The sequence below is a fragment of the Trichomycterus rosablanca genome, chromosome 4 (genome assembly GCF_030014385.1).
Source record: "Trichomycterus rosablanca isolate fTriRos1 chromosome 4, fTriRos1.hap1, whole genome shotgun sequence".
NCBI lineage: Eukaryota > Metazoa > Chordata > Actinopteri > Siluriformes > Trichomycteridae > Trichomycterus > Trichomycterus rosablanca.
Window position 1 is genome coordinate 43,337,778 of NC_085991.1, and position 26,791 is coordinate 43,364,568.

General features: G+C 39.2%; 2 protein-coding genes across 4 annotated transcripts; one reads left to right on the top strand and one right to left on the bottom strand.

Annotated features, from left to right (window-relative positions):
- The first annotated feature begins 10,120 nt into the window (after window positions 1-10,120).
- tex261 (testis expressed 261) lies at window positions 10,121-18,829 on the top strand. The gene is made up of 6 exons (XM_062994346.1): window positions 10,121-10,265; window positions 13,902-13,981; window positions 15,055-15,208; window positions 15,346-15,413; window positions 16,077-16,179; window positions 17,798-18,829. The coding sequence occupies exons 1-6, from the start codon at window positions 10,196-10,198 to the stop codon at window positions 17,911-17,913; spliced, it is 591 nt and encodes a 196-aa protein (XP_062850416.1). The 5' UTR covers window positions 10,121-10,195; the 3' UTR covers window positions 17,914-18,829.
- Window positions 18,830-20,116: 1,287 nt separating this feature from the next.
- On the bottom strand, window positions 20,117-26,337 carry ankrd53 (ankyrin repeat domain 53). 3 transcript variants are annotated; one of them, XM_062994345.1, is made up of 7 exons: window positions 26,280-26,337; window positions 25,576-25,654; window positions 23,945-24,095; window positions 22,967-23,166; window positions 21,871-22,035; window positions 20,862-20,982; window positions 20,117-20,730 (listed from the first exon to the last, which is right to left on the bottom strand). In XM_062994345.1, the coding sequence occupies exons 2-7, from the start codon at window positions 25,584-25,586 to the stop codon at window positions 20,164-20,166; spliced, it is 1,215 nt and encodes a 404-aa protein (XP_062850415.1). In that variant the 5' UTR covers window positions 25,587-25,654; window positions 26,280-26,337; the 3' UTR covers window positions 20,117-20,163. The 3 variants fall into 3 exon arrangements, with proteins under 3 accessions (XP_062850415.1, XP_062850414.1, XP_062850413.1); XM_062994344.1 differs by lacking the exon at window positions 25,576-25,654 and having other exon boundaries at window positions 26,280-26,302; XM_062994343.1 differs by lacking the exons at window positions 25,576-25,654; window positions 26,280-26,337 and adding an exon at window positions 25,461-25,556.
- Window positions 26,338-26,791: the final 454 nt, after the last annotated feature.

A 26,791-nucleotide genomic window follows, 5' to 3' on the forward strand; every position in this document is an offset into this window, starting at 1 on the left:
CTTATCTTTTTCACATGGTCCAAGTATTGTTTTAATTTTTAAGGTATATATATATACAGTATATATATATACAGTGTATCACAAAAGTGAGTACACCCCTCACATTTCTGCAAATATTTCATTATATCTTTTTATGGGACAACACTATAGACATGAAACTTGGATATAACTTAGAGTAGTCAGTGTACAGCTTGTATAGCAGTGTAGATTTACTGTCTTCTGAAAATAACTCAACACACAGCCATTAATGTCTAAATAGCTGGCAACATAAGTGAGTACACCCCACAGTGAACATGTCCAAATTGTGCCCAAATGTGTCGTTGTCCCTCCCTGGTGTCATGTGTCAAGGTCCCAGGTGTAAATGGGGAGCAGGGCTGTTAAATTTGGTGTTTTGGGTACAATTCTCTCATACTGGCCACTGGATATTCAACATGGCACCTCATGGCAAAGAACTGTCTGAGGATGTGAGAAATAGAATTGTTGCTCTCCACAAAGATGGCCTGGGCTATAAGAAGATTGCTAACACCCTGAAACTGAGCTACAGCATGGTGGCCAAGGTCATACAGCGGTTTTCCAGGACAGGTTCCACTCGGAACAGGCTTCGCCAGGGTCGACCAAAGAAGTTGAGTCCACGTGTTCGGCGTCATATCCAGAGGTTGGCTTTAAAAAATAGACACATGAGTGCTGCCAGCATTGCTGCAGAGGTTGAAGACGTGGGAGGTCAGCCTGTCAGTGCTCAGACCATACGCCGCACACTGCATCAACTCGGTCTGCATGGTCGTCATCCCAGAAGGAAGCTGACGCACAAGAAAGCCCGCAAACAGTTTGCTGAAGACAAGCAGTCCAAGAACATGGATTACTGGAATGCCCTGTGGTCTGACGAGACCAAGATAAACTTGTTTGGCTCAGATGGTGTCCAGCATGTGTGGCGGCGCCCTGGTGAGAAGTACCAAGACAACTGTATCTTGCCTACAGTCAAGCATGGTGGTGGTAGCATCATGGTCTTGGGCTGCATGAGTGTTGCTGGCACTGGGGAGCTGCAGTTCATTGAGGGAAACATGAATTCCAACATGTACTGTGACATTCTGAAACAGAGCATGATCCCCTCCCTTCGAAAACTGGGCCTCATGGCAGTTTTCCAACAGGATAACGACCCCAAACACAACCTCCAAGATGACAACTGCCTTGCTGAGGAAGCTGAAGGTAAAGGTGATGGACTAAACCCAATTGAGCACCTGTGGCGCATCCTCAAGTGGAAGGTGGAGGAGTTCAAGGTGTCTAACATCCACCAGCTCCGTGATGTCATCATGGAGGAGTGGAAGAGGATTCCAGTAGCAACCTGTGCAGCTCTGGTGAACTCCATGCCCAGGAGGGTTAAGGCAGTGCTGGATAATAATGGTGGTCACACAAAATATTGACACTTTGGGCACAATTTGGACATGTTCACTGTGGGGTGTACTCACTTATGTTGCCAGCCATTTAGACATTAATGGCTGTGTGTTGAGTTATTTTCAGAAGACAGTAAATCTACACTGCTATACAAGTTGTACACTGACTACTCTAAGTTATATCCAAGTTTTATTTCTATAGTGTTGTCCCATGAAAAGATATAATAAAATATTTGCAGAAATGTGAGGGGTGTACTCACTTTTGTGATACACTGTATATATATATATATACTGTATATATACTGTATATATGATGTGAATAACGCTGATTCATCACAACACCTGTTAGTGGGTGGGATTTATTAGGCAGCAAGTGAACATTTTATCCTTAAAGTTGATGTGTTAGAAGCAGGGAAAATGGGCAAGTGTAAGGATTTGAGCAAGTTTGACAAGGATCAAATTGTGATGGCTAGACAACTGGGTCAGAGCATCTCCAAAACTGTAGCTCTTGTGGGGTGTTCCCGGTCTGCAGTGGTCAGTATCTATCATAAGTGGTCCAAGGAAGGAACAGTGGTTAACCGGCGACAGGGTCATAGGCGGCCAAGGCTCATTAATGCACGTGGGGAGCGAAGGCTGGCCCGTGTGGTCCGATCCAACAGACGAGCTACTGTAGCTCAAATTGCTGAAGAAGTTAATGCTGGTTCTGATGGAAAGGTGTCAGAATACACAGTGCATCGCAGTTTTTTATGTATGGGGCTGCATAGCCGCAGACAGTCAGGGTGCCCATGCTGACCCCTCTCCATCACAGAAAGCACCAACAATGGGCACGTGAGCATCGGAACTGGACCACGGAGCAATGGAAGAAGGTGGCCTGGTCTGATGAATCATGTTTTCTTTTACATCACATGGGTGGCCGGGTGTGTCTGCATTGCTTACCTGGGGAACACATGTCACCAGGATGCACTATGGGAAGAAGGCAAGTCGGTGGAGGCAGTGTGATGCTTTGGGCAATGTTCTGCTGGGAAACCTTGGGTCCTGCCATCCATGTGGATGTTACTTTGACACGTACCACCTACCTAAGCATTGCTGCAGACCGTGTACACCCTTTCATGGAAACGGTATTCCCTGATGGCTGTGGCATCTTTCAGCAGGATAATGCTCCCTGCCACAAAGCAAAAATGCTTCAGGAATGGTTTGAGGAGCACAACATCGAGTTTGAGGTGTTGACTTGGCCTCTAAATTCCCCAGATCTCAATCCAATGGAGCATCTGTGGGATGTGCTGGTCAAACAAGTCTGATCCATGGAGGCCCCACCTCACAACTTACAGGAGTTAAAGGATCTGCTGATAACATCTTGGTGCCAGATACCACAGCACATCTTCAGGGGTCTAGTGGAGTCCATGCCTCGATGGATCAGGGCTGTTTTGGCAGCAATATATATATATATACAGTGTATCACGAAAGTGAGTACACCCCTCACATTTCTGCAGATATTTAAGTATATCTTTTCATGGGACAACACTGACAAAATGACACTTTGACACAATGAAAAGTAGTCTGTGTGCAGCTTATATAACAGTGTACATTTATTCTTCCCTCAAAATAACTCAATATACAGCCATTAATGTCTAAACCACCGGCAACAAAAGTGAGTACACCCCTAAGAGACTACACCCCTAAATGTCCAAATTGAGCACTGCTTGTCATTTTCCCTCCAAAATGTCATGTGACTCGTTAGTGTTACTAGGTCTCAGGTGTGCATAGGGAGCAGGTGTGTTCAATTTAGTAGTACAGCTCTCACACTCTCTCATACTGGTCACTGAAAGTTCCAACATGGCACCTCATGGCAAAGAACTCTCTGAGGATCTTAAAAGACGAATTGTTGCGCTACATGAAGATGGCCAAGGCTACAAGAAGATTGCCAACACCCTGAAAGTGAGCTGCAGCACAGTGGCCAAGATCATCCAGCGTTTTAAAAGAGCATAGTCCACTCAGAACAGACCTCGCGTTGGTCGTCCAAAGAAGCTGAGTGCACGTGCTCAGCGTCACATCCAACTGCTGTCTTTGAAAGATAGGCGCAGGAGTGCTGTCAGCATCGCTGCAGAGATTGAAAAGGTGGAGGGTCAGCCTGTCAGTGCTCAGACCATACGCCGCACACTACATCAAATTGGTCTGCATGGCTGTCACCCCAGAAGGAAGCCTCTTCTGAGTCTCTACACAAGAAAGCCCGCAAACAGTCTGCTGAAGACATGTCAACAAAGGACATGGATTACTGGAACCATGTCCTATGGTCTAATGAGACCAAGATTAATTTGTTTGGTTCAGATGGTCTCAAGCATGTGTGGCGGCAATCAGGTGAGGAGTACAAAGATAAGTGTGTCATGCCTACAGTCAAGCATGGTGGTGGGAATGCCATGGTCTGGGGCTGCATGAGTGCAGCAGGTGTTGGGGAGTTACATTTCATTGAGGGACACATGAACTCCAATATGTACTGTGAAATACTGAAGCAGAGCATGATCCCCTCCCTCCGGAAAGTGGGTCGCAGGGCAGTGTTCCAGCATGATAATGACCCCAAACACACCTCTAAGACGACCACTGTTTTATTGAAGAGGCTGAGGGTAAAGGTGATGGACTGGCCAAGCATGTCTCCAGACCTAAACCCAATAGAACATCTTTGGGGCATCCTCAAGCGGAAGGTGGAGGAGCGCAAAGTCTCGAATATCCGCCAGCTCCGTGATGTCGTCATGGAGGAGTGGAAAAGCATTCCAGTGGCAACCTGTGAAGCTCTGGTAAACTCCATGCCCAGGAGAGTTAAGGCAGTTCTGGGAAATAATGGTGGCCACACAAAATATTGACACTTCAGGAACTTTCACTAAGGGGTGTACTCACTTTTGTTGCCTGTGGTTTAGACATTAATGGCTGTATATTGAGTTATTTTGAGGGAAGAATAAATTTACACTGTTATATAAGCTGCACACAGACTACTTTTCATTGTGTCAAAGTGTCATTTTGTCAGTGTTGTCTCATGAAAAGATATACTTAAATATCTGCAGAAATGTGAGGGGTGTACTCACTTTTGTGATACACTGTATATACATTTAGATGCAAGGTTTTATAAGGTTGTGATTAAAGCTGTATTTCATGACAGTTGAGCATGACATGACAGTTCTGATATTAAACTGTTTTCATGAAACTTCTAGTAACGTGTCACATATTGATTGAGAGATTGCTCTACTCGTTATGCTACAAGTTGCAAGTACAAAGATGCACTTCCTGAAGCAACCTTTCTCATTTTATTTAGGATTGGGACTGGCTCTGAATGCACACTGCCCAGTACACCTCTCAGTGTCTATGCTGTCGAGCCATCCCCCACCCTCAGTGTATGCCAGCTGCTGAAGTAATTTGGCAGTGAGCCACGTTAAAAGTCGTGTCCCTCTGCATTGCCATTCTGGCCGACAGAGGGGCAAATCACGTGTGCAAATCACTCAGCTATGCTAATGGAATTTACACGAATTTAATTGGCTTGTCCGAGGAAGAGAGGGCCAGAGGGATTCCTCATTTGGCCGACAAAACTTAAAGTTTTGATAGTAAACTGTCCATTTATGTCTCTATTCCATGTTTGTACTGTGTATGTACTGTCCATTTGACACATGTTATTATATATACAGTATATACAGTACATACTATATTTTTTATTAAATCTAAAATATGCTGACACCTGCACCAAGATAAATTCCTTGTACGCCTGGTACTTGGTGAATAAAGATTCTGATAATTGCTGCAATTATAACCTCTGTTGGCTGATTAAAGATAATGGATTGGAGCGTGATTCTCAGTGCCCGATACGTATCTCTGTATGAATATTTTAAAATTATATATATATATACTGATCAGCCATAACATTAAAACCACCTCCTTGTTTCTACACTCACTGTTCATTTTATCAGCTCCACTTACCACATAGAAGCACTTTGTAGTTCTACAATTACTGACTGTAGTACAACTGTTTCTGTACATGCTTTGTTAGCCTGCTTTCACCCTGTTCTTCAATGATCAGGACCCCCACAGGACCACTACAGAGTAGGTATTATTTAGGTGGTGGATCATTCTCAGCACTGCAGTGACAATGACATGGTGCTGGTGTGTTAGTGTGTGTTGTGCTGGTATGAGTAGATCAGACACAGCATCGCTGCTGGAGTTTTTAAACAGCTTACTGTCACTGCTGGACTGAGAATAGTCCACAAACCAAAAATATCCAGCCAACAGTGCCCCGTAGGCAGTGTCCTGTGACCACTGATGAAGGTCTAGAAGATGACCAACTCAAACAGCAGCAACAGATGAGCGATCGTCTCTGACTTTAACTCTACAAGGTGGACCAACTAGATAGGAGTGTCTAATAGAGTGGGCAGTGAGTAATACCTGCTCTGTGGTGGTCCTGTGGGTGTTCTGACCATTGAAGAACAGCATGAAAGGGGGCTAACAAAGCATGCAGAGAAACAGATAGACTACAGTCAGTAATTGTAGAACTACAAAGTGCGTCTATGTGGTAAGTGGAGCTGATAAAATGGACAGTGTGTGTAGAAACAAGGAGGTGGTTTTAATGTTATGGCTGATCAGTGTATATATGCATTTGTATTACTATCAGGGCATCACACACTCATCTAATCAATACCTTTTATATCCAAAACATAAGTACTCGGAAACAAAACCATGCAGACACAGGAAGAACAAAAAAAACTTCTTACACCATGACCAAAGGCTAGACTTGATCTCAGGTTCACAGCATCTGAATGCTGTGCAGCCCACACTATCATGCTTTCCTGTGGAGGTGCCACAAACAATACATTTCAACACACTTTATTTTACTGAACAGAGAACAGAGGTCTAGTGGCACTTTTTGGGCCAGTCAGTAATTGCTGTAATAATTCTCTGTTCTTTTTTCAGTATCGACAGTACAATGTGTTTTGTCCTTTGTAACAATCCATACATTACAGCTGAAACCTTCTGAGAGCTTTCACCCCAGCAACATTTAAATTAGTCAGAAGGAAAATAAAACACAATTTTACTACAGCTTTTGCTTTTCATGAATGTATGAATTTTTGGAGGTGTCATCTCTCTCAGTCCTGTATTGTGTGTGTGTGTGTGTTTCTAAAAGGCTTTGGGTGAGAGGGTAGAGGTGTGCTTTCTCTTCACACCACATTACTATTCTTAGATAAAAGCATTTTAAGTGGAGAGGAAATTATTTGCACTGTCATAGCTTTTGGCTTTCTGCTTTTAACATCAATTTATCCTATAAGGGTTTTTGCACCCCCCAGAGAGAGAGTACTTTATCTAGCAAACACGATGAAGAATTTATATCTCTCACCAGGAACTGTAAGATGCCTGATTTCTCTGTGTATCTAAGTGTGATGTGTCAAGTCAAATCATTCATTCATTCCTTCATTGTCTGTTTAACCACCGCTTTATACTGGTCAGGGCTGGTTGGTCCTTGTGTGTCTGTGTGTGACATGTATATGAATACATATTTGTTTGTGAGATGTATATGTGTGTGTACCTGTATATAAGGCAGAGATGTTCACAAGTCACAAAATACGAGTCCGAGTCAAGTCACGAGTCTTAAGGCTAGAGTACGAGTCAAGTCACGAGTCTTTAGGCTAGAGTCCGAGTCAAGTCACGAGTCTTTAGGCTAGAGTCCGAGTCAATTCATGAGTCAATATAATATACACAAAACATATATTGGAAATGTAACGTAGAAATAAACAAATAATATGTAAGTTCAGATAAAAAACAACAACAGATTAGTGAATGTATTTTGCCGTTTTACTTAGTGCCTTTACTTTCCTAGGTACCAGTTAAAAGCCTAAACTGACGTTTTGTTTTCATTGCAAATTACGGCACAGTGGCCAAAACACAGAAAAATATCCATAACCACTGCTTACCTTAGCTTATGTTCTTCCAGATGCTATTAAATTTATAAGCGTGTGTCTCATTAGGAATAGAATACGTTATTTTGTAAATGTGCTTATAATTAAAAACCTCCAAACTTTTCCCGGTTGTGAAGTAAAACTCGTTAGAAAGCCAATCAAGCGTTTCAATGACACATCATCTGTGTGACTCTGCAAACTAAATACATGCAAATAACAACATTACTTACTAACAATTAAAATCATCAGGTCCGATTGGTTCAGAAAGTGGTTTTTTCAATCATTAGTGCCAATTCTGTATGAGCGTTCCATTCACATTATCTGTTACTGTGAAGTGCACTACGTATTCCACCATTTTAAGTGAGATTCCAATTCAAAGGAGAGAGTAGGGAGCGATGCTTCATCACAACACTAGAAGCTGGCTGGAACATTGTCATATACACACACACATATATATATATATATATTGTTGTCCACAAGTCATTTTTTGCGAGTCACGAGTCGAGTCTGAGTCATTTGAAACGAGTCAGAGTCGAGATTGAAGTCGTTGTGTGTGCGACTTACGTGCGACTTGGACTCAAGTCACAGATATCTCTGATATAAGGCTACACATTTTTCAGTATTTATGAAACCAAACCCACTGTGAATAATAGTTATGTGCATTTGGATGTAAAGTGTGTCACTTTAAGCTGATACTGTCTGAAATAAGATTTGGTTTTATTTTATAGCTTGCTGAATGACTCACTGATTGATTGATTAAGTGTGGGTTGGCAAGGTGGTACAGTATGTAGTAGCACTGTCATCTCACAGCAAGAAATACTGGAGTCATATTCCCCAGTTGGGCGGCAAGGGTCCTTAGGGTTCACTAGTTTCCTCCCACAAGTCTGAAGACATGCAGTCATGCCAATTGGAGCTAATAAAATGATTGCTAGGTTCAAGTGTGTGTGAATGTGTATGTGTGTCTGTCTGCACTGATGGACCAGTGACCTGTCTGGGGTGTTTCCTGCCTTTTGTTCAATGAATCAGACCGTCTGTGATTGGATTGGATAAAGAGGTGGTAAAACAGAAAATTAATAAATGAATGAATGAATGAGTTTGTGGTGAACTGTATTTGACTGATTCATTGGATAATTTCTGGGTGAAAGCCCCGCTGCGACCCTGACATAAACAAAGCCAGGTTGTGTTGTCGGAGAGGTACGTGCAGGTGTGGGGTGGCATGGTGGCTCAGTGGGTAGCACTGTCGCCTCACAGCAAGAGGCGGTCTGGGTCCTTAATGTGTGGAGTTTGCATTGTCTTCCCTTGACTGCGTGGGTTTTTTCCCACAATCCAAAAACATGCAAGTGAGGTGAATTGGAGATACAAAATTTCCATGACTGTGTTTTTTAAGATAGATATCCTTTATTTGTCATATATAGGTGTACAGCACAATGAAATTCTTTCTTCGCGTATCCCAGCTTGTTTGGGAGCTGGGGTCAGAGCACGGGGTCAGCCATTGAATGGCGCCTCTAGAGCAGACAGGGTTAAGGGCCTTGCTCAAGGACCCAACAGTGGCTGCATAGCAGAACCTGGATTTGAACCGCCAATCTTCTGGTTCATAGCCCAAAGCTCTACCCACTGGGCTACCACCGTCATACGTTTGACATTAAACTTGTGAACTGATGAACCTTGTGTAACGACTGACTACTGTTTTTGTCATAAATGTAACCAAAGTGTATAAAACATGATGTTACAGTTTTTCTCGGTCGCTTTGGTGCATTTCTCACATCACCATTAACATTTGCACAACAGTAAGTGCACTTCTCAAAACAATTAGTACAAACTGCAAAACCTAGTTGATAACCTGCAAAAGCGTGTCACTTGCTCAAAATGGATAGTTAATTCCTCAAAAGCAAGTAGTCATGTCAATGAAAGTGTCAGTGTCATCAAAATAAAAAGTCCTGACACCATTGTTTATGAACAAGATAGTCAAATGGCTTTGTCATGTTTTCATTATGACAGTTCACTCTGTAAGTGTTTTCCAATGCAAAAAAGTCAGATCATGGTGACACTACCTGAAAATGCTCAAGACAGCACTATACACTATTAGCACACCCATTTGAAATCTACAGTTAAGTTACACATTACTGTATTTAGTGAGGTAAATGAGTACAAGACACTCAATACGTATGTTTCACATTTTTACTGCATATGCTCTTTGCAATTCTAATTTGTTCCATCATTGTGCTAAAGCAAAGTACAAACTTATTTACAACAAACATAAGAAACACCCTTTGGGTAGAGCTGTGCACAACTGTAAACAATATTGCAGTACATATTGGAACTGAATTGGAACATACACCATACTGATTTTGACAACTAGTTCAACATTTTTGTATGTAATGATTCAAGCAATGAAATTAGGACTATTAGTTTCATAGGGAATGACTATTCAGCATTCATAAGTATAGTTCATTTTGACTGACATGACATAAGCAAATGATAATGTTATAAAACAGCAGAGAATTGTATGGAAGCAATTGATGCATGTCCAAAAGCATTTGCAATTTGTTGGAAGCAATGAGAAACTGCTACTATGATGTGCACAAATGACTAAATCTTGTGGAGGCTGAACTAACAGTTATGAGAATTTTAATTCTGATCAGAGAAATGCACCAAAGCAATCGAGAAAAACTGTAAAATCCTAATACATAAATAAATAATAAAGGTGCAGGTGTAATGTCTCCTCCACACGGTGGTGTCGCTGTGGCTTGTGAGCCGCTCTGCTACGACTGAGGAAGCGGCGATTGAACTTTGTACGCTTCGGTTTTACATCACAGAACCTGTCGTTTCATTGCATCGTGTTGTTTACTGTATTTATATGTGTCGGAATATTTTAAATTAAAGATGTGGTTCATTTATTTACTCAGTTGGTTGTCTTTGGTAATACAGATATGCTTCGTTACTCTCGCTATTGGTAAGTTGCTTTTGATGTTGCTTATTTAGCGAGGGAGCTAATCATGTCATAAAATAGCTCAGCTAATCAACTAATTGATGCTATATTCGTGTTAACACTCGCTTTATAGATAACTAGTTGTCCGAATTATGGTTATTTTTAGCTTTTAGAAAATGTCACGGGTGTACTGAAGTACTTGGAGCTTGTGGAGACAAATCTGTCTTAGTCTTTACATTAGATTGCTTGTTAGTTTGCTGCAGCTTTACGTCCAAAACCACACCTTGTCTACTACATAGTGCACTAGATTGAGGATTTGATATTTTATAAATCATGTTTAACGCATAATGTATGACATTTGGTGGACTAATAAAACCCGATCATGAATCACAGCAGGATAGTGTCCAAATCATGTAGTTTAAAGCATGTAAGACGGCTACAATACACATCGTAGTGTGTACTAAGTAGTGAGTGTAGTGTGATTTGGGACACGGTGCGGTTATTATTAGTGAATAGGCTGCTGTATATTGAAGATAATGCTACAAGTGGATTACACGTTCATGTCTGATCACATGTGTTTGTCCTGGCTGAAGTGATAAACCTGGATGTTATATGTTCATGTCTCATCCCTCAGTATTTACTGTTGATGCGTTTTTGCTGTTTAATAAGCAGACCTATAATATATGCAAGATTGATTAATTATTTGAAGTCGATCAACGTGTTTAGATACTTTACTGATAATAAAGCCTCCTCTGTTACACTATTTGTTCCAATCAGCTACATTTAGTCACGGTAAATAACACGGTCTGATTGCTAGATCAGAATTGCTATTAAATATTTATATATAGTTTTAATGCAGCTTTGTGGCTATTTAATTTACTGGCTGTTAGTGATTGCTGGTTGCATTCTAGTGACCCAGTCCATACATTGATAAAGAGTGTCAGAGTTCAGAAAAGTCTAAGTCTAAGGGAAACAGTGAAAGTGGTGCTTTTGTCCACGTAGGCAGATCTGTCAGATCCGATCTCCACCTCCATACTTGTCATATCTAAATATTTATTCAGTCTCCCCACATCAGCTCCACCTTTTGGCAGGAGCGAGATAATGTTGTTGCAGATGTGTCCAGTTGCCTTAACCCTTTGATGCACAACCTGGGTCAAAAGTGACCCAACTGAGTTTTTATTTTCTATATCTTTGCAATGAATTAATTTTGTCATTCAAGCTTCCATGAATTCCTCAATTGACTTGTTTTTGATCATCACAAATCCTTATTTCAGTTTTATATTTTTTACTTTTGAATAAAAATCATGTTTGTATCACTACCCTTCTAATGCACAACATGGGTCAAAAATGTATTTACTATGGAATTTGACAGAAACTACTGACATTTGTAAGTGTTTGTAGTCAAAAACATATTTACTGATCTTTTGAAAGACAACCAAAGATTAGGCTCTTGAATCTTGAATATGTCCAATACTATTTGCTTGCTAGCTGTTTACATATTCTAGTATAGATAGCTTTATTAGCTAAGACAGCAAACACATGAACAACTGACAAATGTGCATATGAAAATATTCTTGAATGGATGAATATGGGTCATTTTTGACCCATGTTGTGCATTAGAAGGGGTTTGCTTAGCTTGTGCATCAAAGGGTTAATCTAACACACTTAACATAATTACCGTACAATAACACATTGTTTACAAAATAGGTTTCGTTCAGTAGCTTAGCACAGCTAGCTTCAAAAATACAGTTTATTTCCATGATGAGGTTTTGCATTCAATAATTCTACTACTGGATGTCATCCATGTAATTTAGAAATGTATTTGTATAAAGTTCCCAATTAATTTTGACGGTTAAGTAATACACTAGATATTTAAAATGTTTTCCCAAACTTAAGATGTACCTGATGAACATGGTACATGGTGGCTAAGTGGGTAGCACTGTCACCTCACAGCAAGAAGGTCCTGGTTTCTATCCCCAGGTGGGGCGGTCCGGGTCCTTTCTGTGCGGAGTTTGCATGTTCTCCCCGTGTCCGCGTGGGTTCCCACTGTCCGGGTGCTCCAGTTTCCTCCCACAGTCTAAAAACATGCCACCAGGCTAATTGGAAACACTGAATTGTCCTATAGATACCTAGCCGCTAGATGCACAAACCGGTGCATTGTAGTGCCAGTCCCAAGCCCGGATAAAATAGGGAGGGTTGTGTCAGGAAGGGCATCCGGTGTAAAAATTGTGCCAAATCAATGCAGATCATGATCCGCCGAGAGCCGACCCCGTAACCGAATGGGACAAAGGCCGAAGAAGAAGATGTATCTGATGAACATGACAAACCAAAACGCAGTTCTATCAGCACCATTAAAAATATAAACTATATTAAATACATGCTTGAAAATGACAGACTGCAAGTCTAATAGCAAGTCTAATAGCAATTGTTTCTTGTTTTATGCACAAAAGTTTACCAGTAGACACTTTCATATTGCTTGATGCTGTATGTCATCATATTGCCCAGCCCACCGGGTGGTTCCCTGTAGGGGCGGCACAGTAGCTCAGTGGGTAGCTTTGTCGCCTTACAGCAAGAAGGTCCTGGGTTTGATTTCCAGGTGGGGTGGTCTGGGTCGTTTCTGTGTGGAGTTTGCATGTTCTCCCCGTGTCTCCGTGGGTTTCCTCCCACAGTCCAAAAACATGTAAGTGAGGTGAATTGGAGATACAGTGGTAACTCAACGTCAATTGGTTCTGGGACTGGCATTGAGTTTCAAGGTATTTTTCCCGTAAGGATGTATGGGAAACCTGTTTATGTGTTCCATGGTCCCGTGGAATTGCATATATTTTAGGCTTGTTTTTGACACGTATACACTGAAAAAACCCCACAAATATAATATAAAAACACCGAAATAAAAAGCTTTGATGATGTTTTACCGCACCGCTCAAGCGCTGAACAAAGCGGCTGGTCATTGTTAATTTGAAATTAAATAAATTAATTAAAAGAAACAAACTAAACACGTTCAGTTTTAGGGTACAAATTTCTCACTGAAGGGCGTTGAGTTCCAAAGATTCTGAGTTTAGGGGATGTTGAGTTACAAGGTACCACTGTACAAAAATGTCCATGACTGTGTTTGACATGAAACTTGTAAAGTGATGAATCTTGTGTAATGAGTAACTACCGTTTCTGTCATGAATGTAACCAAAGTGTAAAATATGATGTTAAAATCCTTATAAATAAATGGTTCCCTGTATGTTTTAGTTTTGTTTTTCTGGTTTATTCTCTTGTTTAATATAAATTGATTCCCTTTTGTATATTTTACATTTACTCCTAGTTTTTGTTTAGTTAGTTTTGCAGTAATTAATAGGGTAGAGATGTCTGAATGGACAGGTCACTTCTGGAAAAAAGCAGCTTACAGTTAGTAAATGTCAAAATGCTTATCAGTTTGCTAAACAAAATTGTAGTCAAATATTTTTCATCATTAAGGACAACACACAAGAAAAGATTAAATCTTTTTCAATTCCATAAGTATTTTGTAAATGGTTTACTGTGACCTTTAAATATTTCACGTGTGTAACCCACGATGCTAATTAAAAATGTTTATTGTATTCAGTAATTTATTAATACAGCACTTGTGTGGAAAAACGATCACGTCTTTTCAACGCATTATGTTTTTCTGTGCAGCTGCAGGATTGTACTACCTGGCAGAGTTAATAGAGGAGTATACAGTCGCCACCAGTCGAATAATAAAATACATGATACTGGTAAGAATTCAGTGCTTTAGTATTTTGGTCCACTGTAAACACTTGACAATTCAGTTTATGCGATTTATATTGGTAGCTTGTGATACTTAGGCATGTAAATTTGCATTAAAACATACACCGATCAGCCATAACATTAAAACCACCTCCTTGTTTTTACACTCACTGTTCATTTTATCAGCTCCACTTACCATATAGAAGCACTTTGTAGTTCTACAATTACTGACTGTAGTCCGTTTGTTTGTCTACATACTTTGTTAGCTCCTAGGACCCCTACTAGAGCAGGTATTATTTAGGTGGTGAATGATTCTCAGCACTGCAGTGATACTGACATGGTGGTGGTGTGTGAGTGTGTGTTGTGCTGGTATGAGTGGATCAGACACAGCAGCGCTGCTGGAGTTTTTGAACACCTCATTGTCACTGCTGGACTGAGAATAGTCCACCAACCAAAAATATCCAGCCAACAGCGCCCCGTGGGCAGCGTCCTGTGACCACTGATGAAGGTCTAGAAGATGACCAACTCAAACAGCAGCAATAGATGAGCGATCGTCTCTGACTTTACATCTACAAGGTGGACCGACTAGGTAGGAGTGTCTAATAGAGTGGACAGTGAGTGGACACGGTATTTAAAAACTCCAGCAGCGCTGCTGTGTCTGATCCACTCATACCAGCACAACACACACCAACACACCACCACCATGTCAGTGTCACTTCAGTGCTGAGAATAATCCACCACCTAAATAATACCTGCTCTGTAGTGGTCCTGTGGGGGTCCTGACCAATGAAGAACAGGGTGAAAGCAGGCTAAAAAAGTATGTAGAGAAACAGATGGACTACAGTCAGTAATTGTAGAACTACAAAGTGCTTCTATATGGTAAGTGGAGCTGATAAAATGGACAGTGAGTGTAGAAACAAGGAGGTGGTTTTAATGGAATGGCTGATCAGTGTATATAGATAGCAGATTATGATCTGGCTTTTAATTGCATTGTATTTGTCCTGCTGATTCATTCATTTAAACTCTATGTAGTTATAACAGCCCCTTTCTAACCGTAACTATTACATCTTCTCTCTCTCAGATCTCCACAGCAGTGTTAGTAGGGCTGTACATGTTTGAGGGTTTTCCCATGTTCATGATTGGAATTGGCCTCTTCACCAACCTGGTGTACTTTGGCCTGCTGCAGACGTTCCCTTACATCATGCTCAGCTCACCAAACTTCATCCTGTCATGTAGTAAGTACTGATAGATTGAAACTACTTTAACCGCAAAACTCAGTATAGCTTTGTGTAGTAAGCTTTTTATAACTTGTGTATATAGAGTTTATGTTACAGACGAGTTCTATATCTGTTTGTTCCCTTTTATATTTTAGTACTGGTGGTGATAAATCATTATATGGCTTTCCAGTTCTTTGCACAGGAGTACTATCCCTTTTCAGAGGTAAGTGTAAACCTGAAGTGCTCAAAAAGTAATGTTAACACTAAATGCCAAAAGTATATGGACATTTGATCATGTTCTTTGGACATCCAATTCCAAAACCAGGGGCATTAATAGATTTCTCCAGATTTTTAGAATTTTCAGTGCAGTGACATCCTCCTCTCTCTCCACTTCACATTCTAGTAAAGGCTTTTCACAAGAGTCTGTCTGTGGGAATTTGTGCTCATTTAATCAACAAAGCATTTGTGAGGCCAGTCATTGATTTTGAACGAGAAGACCTGCTTGCAAAACACGTTTGGATTAATTCCGAATATATTTAGGTGTTTGTAGTAGTGCTCTTTGCAGGTCACTGGACACACCAAACTTGTCAAACTTTGTCTTTGTGGTAGTCACCTTGTGCACAGACGCATAGCCATGCTGTAACAGGAAGGGAAGGTTAGAGAATTTTATCCACAAATGTTGAAAGCATATAATTTATTTGATACAATTGATTTTATTCACATGTAAACAATGGGTGTAGCTTGAAGTCAACCATTAAAAGGGATGTCCACATCTAAATCTATATACTATATCATTTAATCCTGCAACTGTGTCTGACATTGTTGAAATGGTTTTAATTAATTAGTTCCGCTTATTAATAATAGTAAGTAATTCTTATTTTTTCAGGTTCTGGCATACTTCACAATTTGCTTGTGGATAATACCATTTGCTTTCTTCGTATCCCTGTCTGCTGGGGAGAACGTTCTTCCATCTACAATGCAGCAAGGAGGTCAGTAACAATGTTCTTACTTAAGAATAACTGATCCAGTTGTACCAATATAAACATGATACTTACGTCTCTAAATATAAGTCTCGGTATTAATCTCCAACAGGCCTAATCTTAGTAAGCTGACCCTCTGTAAGCAATGTCACCGGTGTTTTAGAGCTGTGCTCTTTAACAGTCCTGGAGTGCACTCATGGCTGTAAATATGTTTGCATTATACCAGTCAACAACTTAGTCCCAAATTGACTGGTTCCAGTGCTTTTGAATGGCTCCATTTTAGTGTCTTGTGCAGTTAATTTTAATTAGTATGTGTATCCAAAAATGCCAATATTTTGGTTACCTGAATCTTTACTTAATGTCAAAATACTAAAGAGGTGTAGTGTTAGTTTTAAGCGTGTGGAGCTTGGTAATCTTGGTAAAACATCATCATATGCAGTTAGTTCATGTAGTATTGTGTAAGTTCTGCTCGCACTATTGCTGGGATCCAGGGTACAAAGTTGTGCTATTGGCCAGTCAGGCATCTATGTAAAGACATGATTGACTAAGTCTGATGCCCCCGTAATGGATTGGCGCCCTGTCTGATATATGTTACTGCACTGTGCCCGCTGATTCTGGGGGAAACCAGACCCACAGCAACCCTGACCAGGATAAAGCTGTGGTAAAAACATGAAATAAAAGCATCTTCATCTACAGGTAGTTTTAGAATTTTATCTACACTTGTACAAGACGTATGTCGAATCAGGCTTAGAATTTCACTGATTTTCCCATCTTGTATGTAAATTGTTGACCTTAACTGTAAATATGACCAGTATCATTATTTCTAAGCTATGAAGTGTTATAGCTTATATGTACATACATACATAGGTCACTGAATACTGTACACACATACATGCACACATTCATACATTTTCTATATATTGCCTGTATATAGTCTTATAGTTTGTATATTTTTGTGTTTAATGTATATTTGTTTGTTTATTTGGATTTTAACGTCATGTTTTACACTCTTTGGTTACATTCATGACAGACACACGGTAGTTACTCATTACACAAGGTTCATCACTTCTCAAGGTTATATCGAACACAGTCATGGACAATGTATCTCCAATTCACCTCACTTGCATGTCTTTAGACTGTGGGAGGAAACCGGAGCACCCGGGGGAAACCCACGCAGACATGGGGAGAACATGCAAACTACCCACTTAGCCACCGTGCCGCCCTGTTTAATGTATACATTGCTTGTATACTGTATTTATACTAGATAGATATCATCAGCCGGAACCAAATTCCTTGTTTGTATCAACATACTTGGCCAATAATTCTGATTCTGATGTGACTGAATCGCAGCTTTTTGTATTGTTTTGGGGCGGGTTAGAAACCCAGGTCAAAGGCATTGGTGTATAGGTCATGGTGTATTTTTTAAAAATAAAAAAATGTGAGTTATGTTGGGGGATTTAACTATGCGGATTGTGGAGCTTTCTCAAAACTAAATAGTCAATAGTCACATTAATGCTCTGTACTTTTGTAAAGCTAAAAATCACTGAACCTGTTTAATCTGTCCAGTTATTTAATCTGTTTTCTGTTGGGAGTAAATTTTCTATTTTCTGTGCTTTGCAATTTTTAGATGATGTTGTGTCAAACTACTTCACCAAAGGGAAGAGGGGCAAACGCTCAGGTATCCTCCTGATCTTCTCCTTCCTGAAAGAAGCTATTTTGCCAAGTCGACAGAAAATGTACTAAAGCCCTGCTGTATCAGTGGGGGACAGTTAAGGGCTCTCTGGTGGGTGTGAGTGATGGGTTACGAATAGGGCTGCTATGTCCAGCTGACCTGGTGGACTGGATGGAGGGGATAAAGGAAAAAGGGGAACGTTTTAGAGGTGCCAAAGATGAAAGAACTAAAAAGGAACCGGGGTGAAGGATAACGTGAGGAAGAGTACACAGTCGGCCACGGATATAGAAGATCCTTAATGACACTAACATGTCTGTCTGACTGTTAAAATGACATGAGCTCAGCAAACAAACGCTCTATATGCAACCCACAGTTGTGAACTGACTCCAGGCACTGGTTTTCCAAATAGGCTGGTCTTGGACTAAAATTAAAGACTCTTCAATTCTCTATTGTAGTCTAGAGCTTAGTTTTATTTGTGTTTGTCCCAAAATTTTTAAAGGCTTGTGTAACAGGTGAATAACGTATGGTGCTGGCTTCTTGGCACAAATAGATGACAGCAGCATTATCAACAGTAGATGTTTAGGATGTGAATTTAATTGTCATGCACCACCCAGCAAGGCCATGATTTGTTGTTTGTTTCTGCTTTTTATAATTAGAATTACACAAGTTTTAACAAAAATCAGATGTAAGCACAATTGTAAGTCCATGCAAGATCAGTAATGGTGTTTAAATTATGCAGCGAGTGTAAAACACAGACTTTTTTGGAACGAGAGTAACAAACTATTGTTACGTGTTGATATAAAAGTGTGTATTAGTGCATCCAACACAGCCATGTGATGATATGAACAGGATTGTGGTCCATCTTATTCTCTACAGTGATCCAAATGATTAACACTGCTCATCCTCTTTTCTTTTTAACTAAATGAAATTGAGCCTAGTGGTCCTTTGTTTTTACACATTCTGTTAATAAAATGGGAGCTAAATGAATACCTCTTCTAATGGGCTTTATCCAGCTCTTATCACTTTGTTTTTATTGAGATGTTATAGCTTCTCACACTTGTCTATGAACGATTGACCTTTACATGAAGAAACCTGGAGGTTACTGTTGAGTGTGTAAGGTTGATAAGAGGTCAGTGGAGTCTGACTCATACTGTTGCACACACACACACTTACATTAACAAACTTTCACCTGGGGAATTTGCCACTTTAGGGAGTTAGAGATGAGGTGTTGGTAAATACACAAAGACCTGAAATAAGTTTTGCATAGTGTCCCATGTGGAATAAGAGCAGCTGCACTCACATCACTGTACATTGTACTCAGTTGGGAGATTCTCGGAGGGGCTGTTATTTGTATTTTGACTTTGGTTCAACACGGTCGTGAACCATACTCATGTTACAACCATCTCAAACAAACACTCAAACAGGAACAATGCATTCCGTTTGGCATTTTATGGCTTTTGTCATACATCAGTGATGAGGACATGATGAGTAAGTTTGTAGAAGAATACACACATTTCAGTTGGACTATGATTGGGATGTCTACAACTGCTAAATAAGCAGACACATTTGTACTTTTATATTTCGCAATAACTACAAAATAGTTGAACATCAAGGTGCAGATTTTGGAGCAGGGTATTCATTCTTGCATGGCAGTTTCTATGCCCATGGCACTCAAATACTTGTTTGACTATGGCAGTGTATGGTGGTTCTTAGTGTACACCAGACTGTCAAGACAAATTTCTTGTTAGCATAAAATGACATTTGGTCTTTTTTCTTGACCTTGGCAAAAAGACCACTGATTTGTGTCCTTTTTAATGAGTGCAGTTGGAACAGTATTATATGTGTTGGCAGAGAAGCCACAAACTATAGGCAATCATAATCATCAAAAAGTAATTATGAGGCCATGCTACAAAGTATAGACAAGGTACAGATTTTTCCTATTGTCATATTACTAACATTTCTAAGTAGCATTATTAGAACTAAAGTTTTATAGAATAACTGCCTTTAACACATTCTATTTTACATTTAGGCTAATTAAAACATGAGCAGTTGTGCAACATAGCTTTCATTAGAAACATGTCATACATGTGCACATACACAAGACAATAAATTGCTCCAATTTTAAAGTGTATTGTATCTAAAGATGTAATAAAGATGTCCAAATATTCTGTTTTCAGTTTCAGTGTAATGATTAGGTAACCGTTGTTTCAAAATACAAAACATTAAAACACCTAACATTTCTACTCAATATCTAAAAGAACAGTTGATGCAGTCTGTATTACATGATGTGTACCTTTAAATGCATTGAGCAGATTTATTGTTCAGTAATGGCCTGCTTGGAGCTGCTCAGCCAGATGCATTGCTACCTCAGTCCATGGAGAAGCTTCAGGTCCTTTAGTACAGCCTCGACGTGGCACATCCAGCACACTGCTGGTCTGGAACTGACGTGGACCAGAAATTCGAGATGGAAATGCAGATGGAAACAGACCCCTCTGGATGACATCCAGTGGAAGGTCAGGAAGTGGCTGTGGATCACCATCCCATGATGCAATACAGTTGACACAGCCGTCCTTAAACCAACCCAGGGTTACACATGGCCGCAGATCTGGCTCGTCTGCAGCTTCTTCTGGATTGGTTCCCATACTCACACTCCGAGGTCTGCTGATGCTTGCTGGAGGAGGTCTTGATGGATTGGTTGAGATGTTCCACACTTTTTTTGGTATGCTTTGGTTGTGTTTCTTGATGCTTTTCGTTTTGACAGACTTGGTGGACTGGCAATCGACATGGGATAATGAGAATGAACCTTTCAGGGGGGACCAGATCAAGGAAAGGCCTTTTCTTTCTGCCCACTCAGAGACATTTTGCTTGATGATAACCTCTCTGACCAACTGAAACCATAAATAAAACATTTGTAAGCATATGTTACATGGTTTTTAAAAATATGATCACAAATTATTATGCTTTTATCTGGTTTTTTATGCTTTTTTATAAAGACAAATTATTGGGGGAAAAGGGAAACCTTTTTCCTGTCCTCTGATTTCCTGTGCATCCAGATGAGCTTCTCTTTGAGATTTTGCAGTTCTTGGCATCTCTCCATGTCCGTCTTCTTATCTCTGTGCCACATGGCACTTTTTAGAAACCTGTACACAAAAGTACACAAGTCCAATGAAAGTACACATATGGACTGTAGTCTAAAATGTGTTAGACAATAAATAAAATACAATAAAGATGTCTCTGTTTTTAATTTTATCTTTTAATATTAAAGGTGTGATGGTAGCATGTATGCGTAGATGAACCAGTTTGTCAATTTAAAAAAGCATTTGCTGCCAGTTTTACATTTACATTTTCAGCATTTAGCAGACACCTTTATCCAAAGCGACTTACAGTACAGCATACAATCTGAGCAATTGAGGGTTAAGGGCCTTGCTCAAGGGCCCATCAGCAGCAACCTGGCAGTGGTGGGTAAACAGTCCCATTTACATGTGCACAAAGAAGTCACAATCATTCCAAAAGCAGATTGGGGAGGCCATGCATTGGAATTAATAGGGTGGTTAATGTTCAGCACTAGCTAACGAAGGGTGGCTGGTTCTAGCGCCACAGCTGCCAGCTTGCCACTGCTGGCCTTTGAGCAAGGCTGTTAACCCTGAATTGCTTGGGTTTTATTTAGTCACAATTGTAAGTTGCTTTGGATAAAATGTCTGCTAAATGCTGTAAATGGTAATCACATTATAAAATACACCACCAAATTATTTATTAAGTCCAGATGTGTGTCTGCTATCACAAGCAAACAGCGTATATATTATTAAATCCTCTATAAACTCTATAGGTTTTTGGAATAAGCTTTAATTTAAAAAAATGTTTTGCAGTGGCAGTAAGAGAAATCCCACCTCTTAATCACCATACACAAATGGAGTGGGAAAACTACTATCAAACTACAATAATGTTATGTTATGTCTCTGATATTTTACTTAAGAAATATTTCCCAGTATAAAACCCAGAAATTCTACATTAATTTTGTTCATATATACCTGAAGATGTCTCTGTGACCCCACAAACGAGCAAGATCGAGGGGCGTGTGACCTCTGGCGTCTTGTAAATGTGTGTCTGCTCCAATCTTTACCAGCACTTTCACACATTCTATCAGACCTTCAGCAGCAGCCATATGCAGAGGAGTCACTCCTTCATCTGTGGAACTGGAAACCCAATAACTATAAACTTATAACTCTACCAACTATAACTCTTGGTATATACACAGATCAGCCATAACATTAAAACCACCTCCTTGTTTCTACACTCACTGTTCATTTTATCATCTCCACTTACCATACAGAAGCACTTTGTAGTTCTACAATTACTAACTGTAGTCCATATATTTCTCTACATCCCTTTTTAGCCCCCTTTCACCCTGCAGTGACACTGACATGGTGGTGGTGTGTTAGTGTGTGTTGTGCTGGTATGAGTGGATCAGACACAGCAGCGCTGCTGGAGTTTTTAAATACAGTGTCCACTCACTGTCCACTCTATTAGACACTCCTACCTAGTTGGTCCACCTTGTAGATGTAAAGTCAGAGACGATCGCTCATCTATTGCGGCTGTTTGAGTTGGTCATCTTCTAGACCTTCATCAGTGGTCAAAGGACGCTGCCCACGGGGCGCTGTTGGCTGGACTATTCTCAGTCCAGCAGTGACAGTGAGGTGTTTGAAAACTCCAGCAGCGCTGCTGTGTCTGATTCACTCATACCAGCACAACACACACTAACACACCACCACCATCTCAGTGTCACTGCAGTGCTGAGAATGACCCACCACCCAAATAATACCTACTCTGAGGGGGTCCTGACCATTGAAGAACAGGGTGAAAGCAGACTTAAAAAGTATGTAGAGAAATAGATGGACTACAGTCAGTAATTGTAGAACTACAAAGTGCTTCTATATGGTAGGTGAAGCTGATAAAATGGACAATGAGTGTAGAAACAAGAAGGTGGTTTTAATGTTATGGCTGATCAGTGTATATTTAACTTTATAACAATGTATTAGATGTCAAAGACATTAACTGTATTACTGTACAATAAATTGGCTGCAGGGACGTAACATTTGTTAATTATTGTTCATTAAAACGTATTACACATTAGCCTGGGCTCCATGTTTCAGCAGGTATGTGAGACAGCAGTAAGAGTTTGGCTTGCTCTCAGGACTCACTGCCATGTGTATTGGTCTTCGCCCACGTGGGCAGATTACATTTATATCCACAGTGCCAGACTCCACGAGCAGCTTCACGCAATTCAGCCGACCATACAGAGTTGCCACATGAAGAACTGTGAGTCCCTAGCAGGCACCAACACACACACAAAGATTTTCACACTAAATGTTTTTTGTTAAAAAACTGAGACATTGAACACTGAGGGCTAAATGTTAGAAGATGATGAAACACAAAGTAAATCTATCTGCACTCACGATGCATACTCTATATGGCCAAAAGTATCTAGACGCCCTTATTATTGAGTTCAATTGTTTTATCACACCTATTGATAACAGATGTATAAAATCAATTATTCAAAATAAATTATATGCTTGAAATTATATGTCCATGATAATTGGACAGTTGCTACAGACTATAGGTTCGTTAAGATTCCCTTTATGTTCTCCTTTTATGACACGTCCACTACTAAGGCAGCTTTCAGAATGGATCATAGCTACAGACAAATTAGAGTAAAGTACTAAATCCGTAAGTAAATAAACATAATTGCATGTGTATCAAATAAAGCAATTTTTAAACTCTGTGGCATGCATACAAATGATGAAAAAGGTTTTTGATCTAGGTGATCTTTGAAATTAAGGCCTAAATGCTGGCCCCTACAGTGAGGGGATCTGGTGGTTCTGTCATGCTGAGGAGGGCATGATTTGGGTCCATTTCCCCCCCTTTGGTTCATCACCTGATTAATACAATGAAACAGTTGATGCCCTCTTATACAAGGCACAATTGGTTACTAAATGGATGAATGAGTATGAAAATCATTACAAGCTACGACTTTCAGTTACCAGATTGCTGAAAATATTCTTTCAATTCATGAAAAGTGATGACATATGAACAACAATTCTGCACCTGTTCATTTGGCTGGATGGGTGAAGGTGCTCTCTTGAGACTAAAATGCAGCCACTCATCATCTCCGGACATGGCAGCCTGAAACATGTCATGGGCTGGTGGCACTTTCAGCACAAATCGAACCGGCCCAAGCTTACGCACACTGGTCCGGCTAAAAGTCAGAAAGAACATAAGTCAAATTAAGCTTACCTAGAACCTTACCTAGAATCAAAGAAGCATGGCATTTTAAATGCAGTGTTGTCAATGAAATTGTTGTTTTTAACGCAAACACATGTCTTTAGATTTGCAGAATAAAATACTGAAAATCCTTGCAATTACTTAAAGAACTTTTTGGATTCATTGGTGACATGTTTATTTGCCAAAGTAGTGAAACATACCAATCTTTAATCTTTGCTAATAATCGTGGTTGATAAAGATCTAAAATGTTTTACCAGATGCTCCTTTTATACCCAATCATGAATACATCATCTCTTTTTGATGTTTTTTTTTAGTATATAGTACTAAATTGTACAAAAAAAATCATCTACTACTGTCACATCTAAAAACATTGTTTTACGGCATGTCGTATAAAGTGTCTACAATTGGAAGATGTGGATGTCAATCAAACGCGATGGACCAATTAGAATTGACGCAGTGCTTGGTTGCGATTTTCCGTTAAAGTTCTGTCATATTTTTAGATGATTAAAAACCAAAGTGCGCTTATTAAAAACCCTGCTGGATTTTGAAGAGGACATCTGTGGCTAAACGGGAAATGGTGTAGTTTGTTTTATTTTATAACATTAATGGATTAAATTTCGTTGAGGATGTGAGAGATCGCCAAGCCGGGACAAGATAGATACATTTGTTTATTTTTTATTATTTATTTGTTTCATTTTTATAATTTATAAATAATATTTTTATTATTTATTTTATATTTTTTTCGCTGCCTCTTCAAGGTGTAGACTTGAGTGTTGACAGATCTAGAATTTTATATTGAAATTATAATTTATTTGTTAAATACAGATTTAGTTGCACTTTAAATTTTATTTGAAATGTTTGTACGGTGCTGTTAAACAAGACAAAAATTGAGCTAGCCCTAGTACAAAGGTAAAACATTAAACATGTTGCATTTGAACTGTTGTTTTCTGTTTTTATTTGCCACTCACACTGTTCCAACTTTTTTGAGTAATTTATATTAATGTATCTTGCTATATACCATTAGAAAAGTGGTAAAAAAGTAATGGAGAATATAAAATCCTTAAAACGTCACACTTCCGCGACATTCTATCAACTCCTAATATGATGAACCATAATAAAGCCATGATAGTACTATACTTACATGTGTAGTAAATGTACACTGTGAGTCAAAACAGGGACCTCTATACCTTTGTTCATAATTTTGGCAAATGTTGATTAACTATTAACTTTCTTTCATTATGGACACAATGTTATTTTACTTTTTTAAAGTTTTAGGTTATAAACAGTATGAGGTTACTTACTGAATTTTGAGAAAAACTGGAAAAAGAGGACAACTTACTGCATAAGATCTGTGAAACTGGTAGCTACGAAAGGCAAAAGCAAAGCGGCCGACTGAAAGGCGTGTACATATGACATAATTGCACAAGAACTGGTGCTCAATTAAGAGGACAAACCTCAGATCCATTGGTCAACAGCTCAAATTTCTGGGGAAACTGGCGATCCTCAGTCTAAATTATTCATTGTGATTTGGAGCTGCAACAGGTGATCAAAAATTGCAAAAGTCAAAGCAAAATTATAAATAAAATACACATTTACAAACATGGAAAACACCAAACATGTGGCACTGTTCTGGGTCACCCTAAAGCCAGCTGGAAAAGATGAGTTTTGAGACGGGTTTTGAACACAGCTGCAGATGAGCAGGTACATTAAACATACACCATATAACCAAAACTGTGTAGACACCCCTACAAATTATTGAGTTTGTGATATAAAATTCACTTATATAAAATGACATGAAATGCATTATGGACAAGTGTCCAAATACTATTGGCGAAATAGTGCACCATTACTCAAGATAAGTTAAAATGTAGCAGTACTGTGGTCTAATATAACATATTAGTAAAATCACAGTAATATGGTTATAAAGAAGAAGAGAAAATGAAATACAGCACATAATATACAAAGTACAATGCTCAGAGTAGCTAAACGTTTTGGAAGTAGTATAATAGGTTTAAATAATAAATTTAAATAATACATTTGCGTTAGTAATATAATTAAACTTGTATTTTATATAACAGCTATACTATGAATATTTAAAGCTAATACAATACAACAAAACTCGCACTTATTGAAGCTAAATAAGCGAACAATAACTTACAAGCTCACACCCGCCATGGTCACTTTGTTGACCAACTCTACTGTTACCATGGTGATTATATACATAAAAACAACTGCAGAATGAAGTTCACCTGTAACTCCACACACTCTAAATGCCGCGACCCTGACCAGGATAAAACGGTTGATGACATGTATTATTATTTGTTATAATAATAATAATAATAATAGGCTATAAGATAGATAGATAATGATATAGCAATGTCGATGGGTAGTGATCTGTCACATTTATTTATTTACCTGCTTTTAAATAAATTGTACTTGTAAGGCTATACAGTACAAAGTCTTTTATTCTGGCATGCATATTTGGCTTCATTAGTCTAAATGCAAATGTAACTATAATTATGTATAATGCAACTTTATGAACTGAATTAAAATGATAATTTTATGTTTTTGTGAGTTTTAAATAAAATCCCTGCAGCATTCCTACATTAATTCATATAAAGAACAATATACAGTATATATTTTTAATTATAAAAATAAACCAGTTAACGG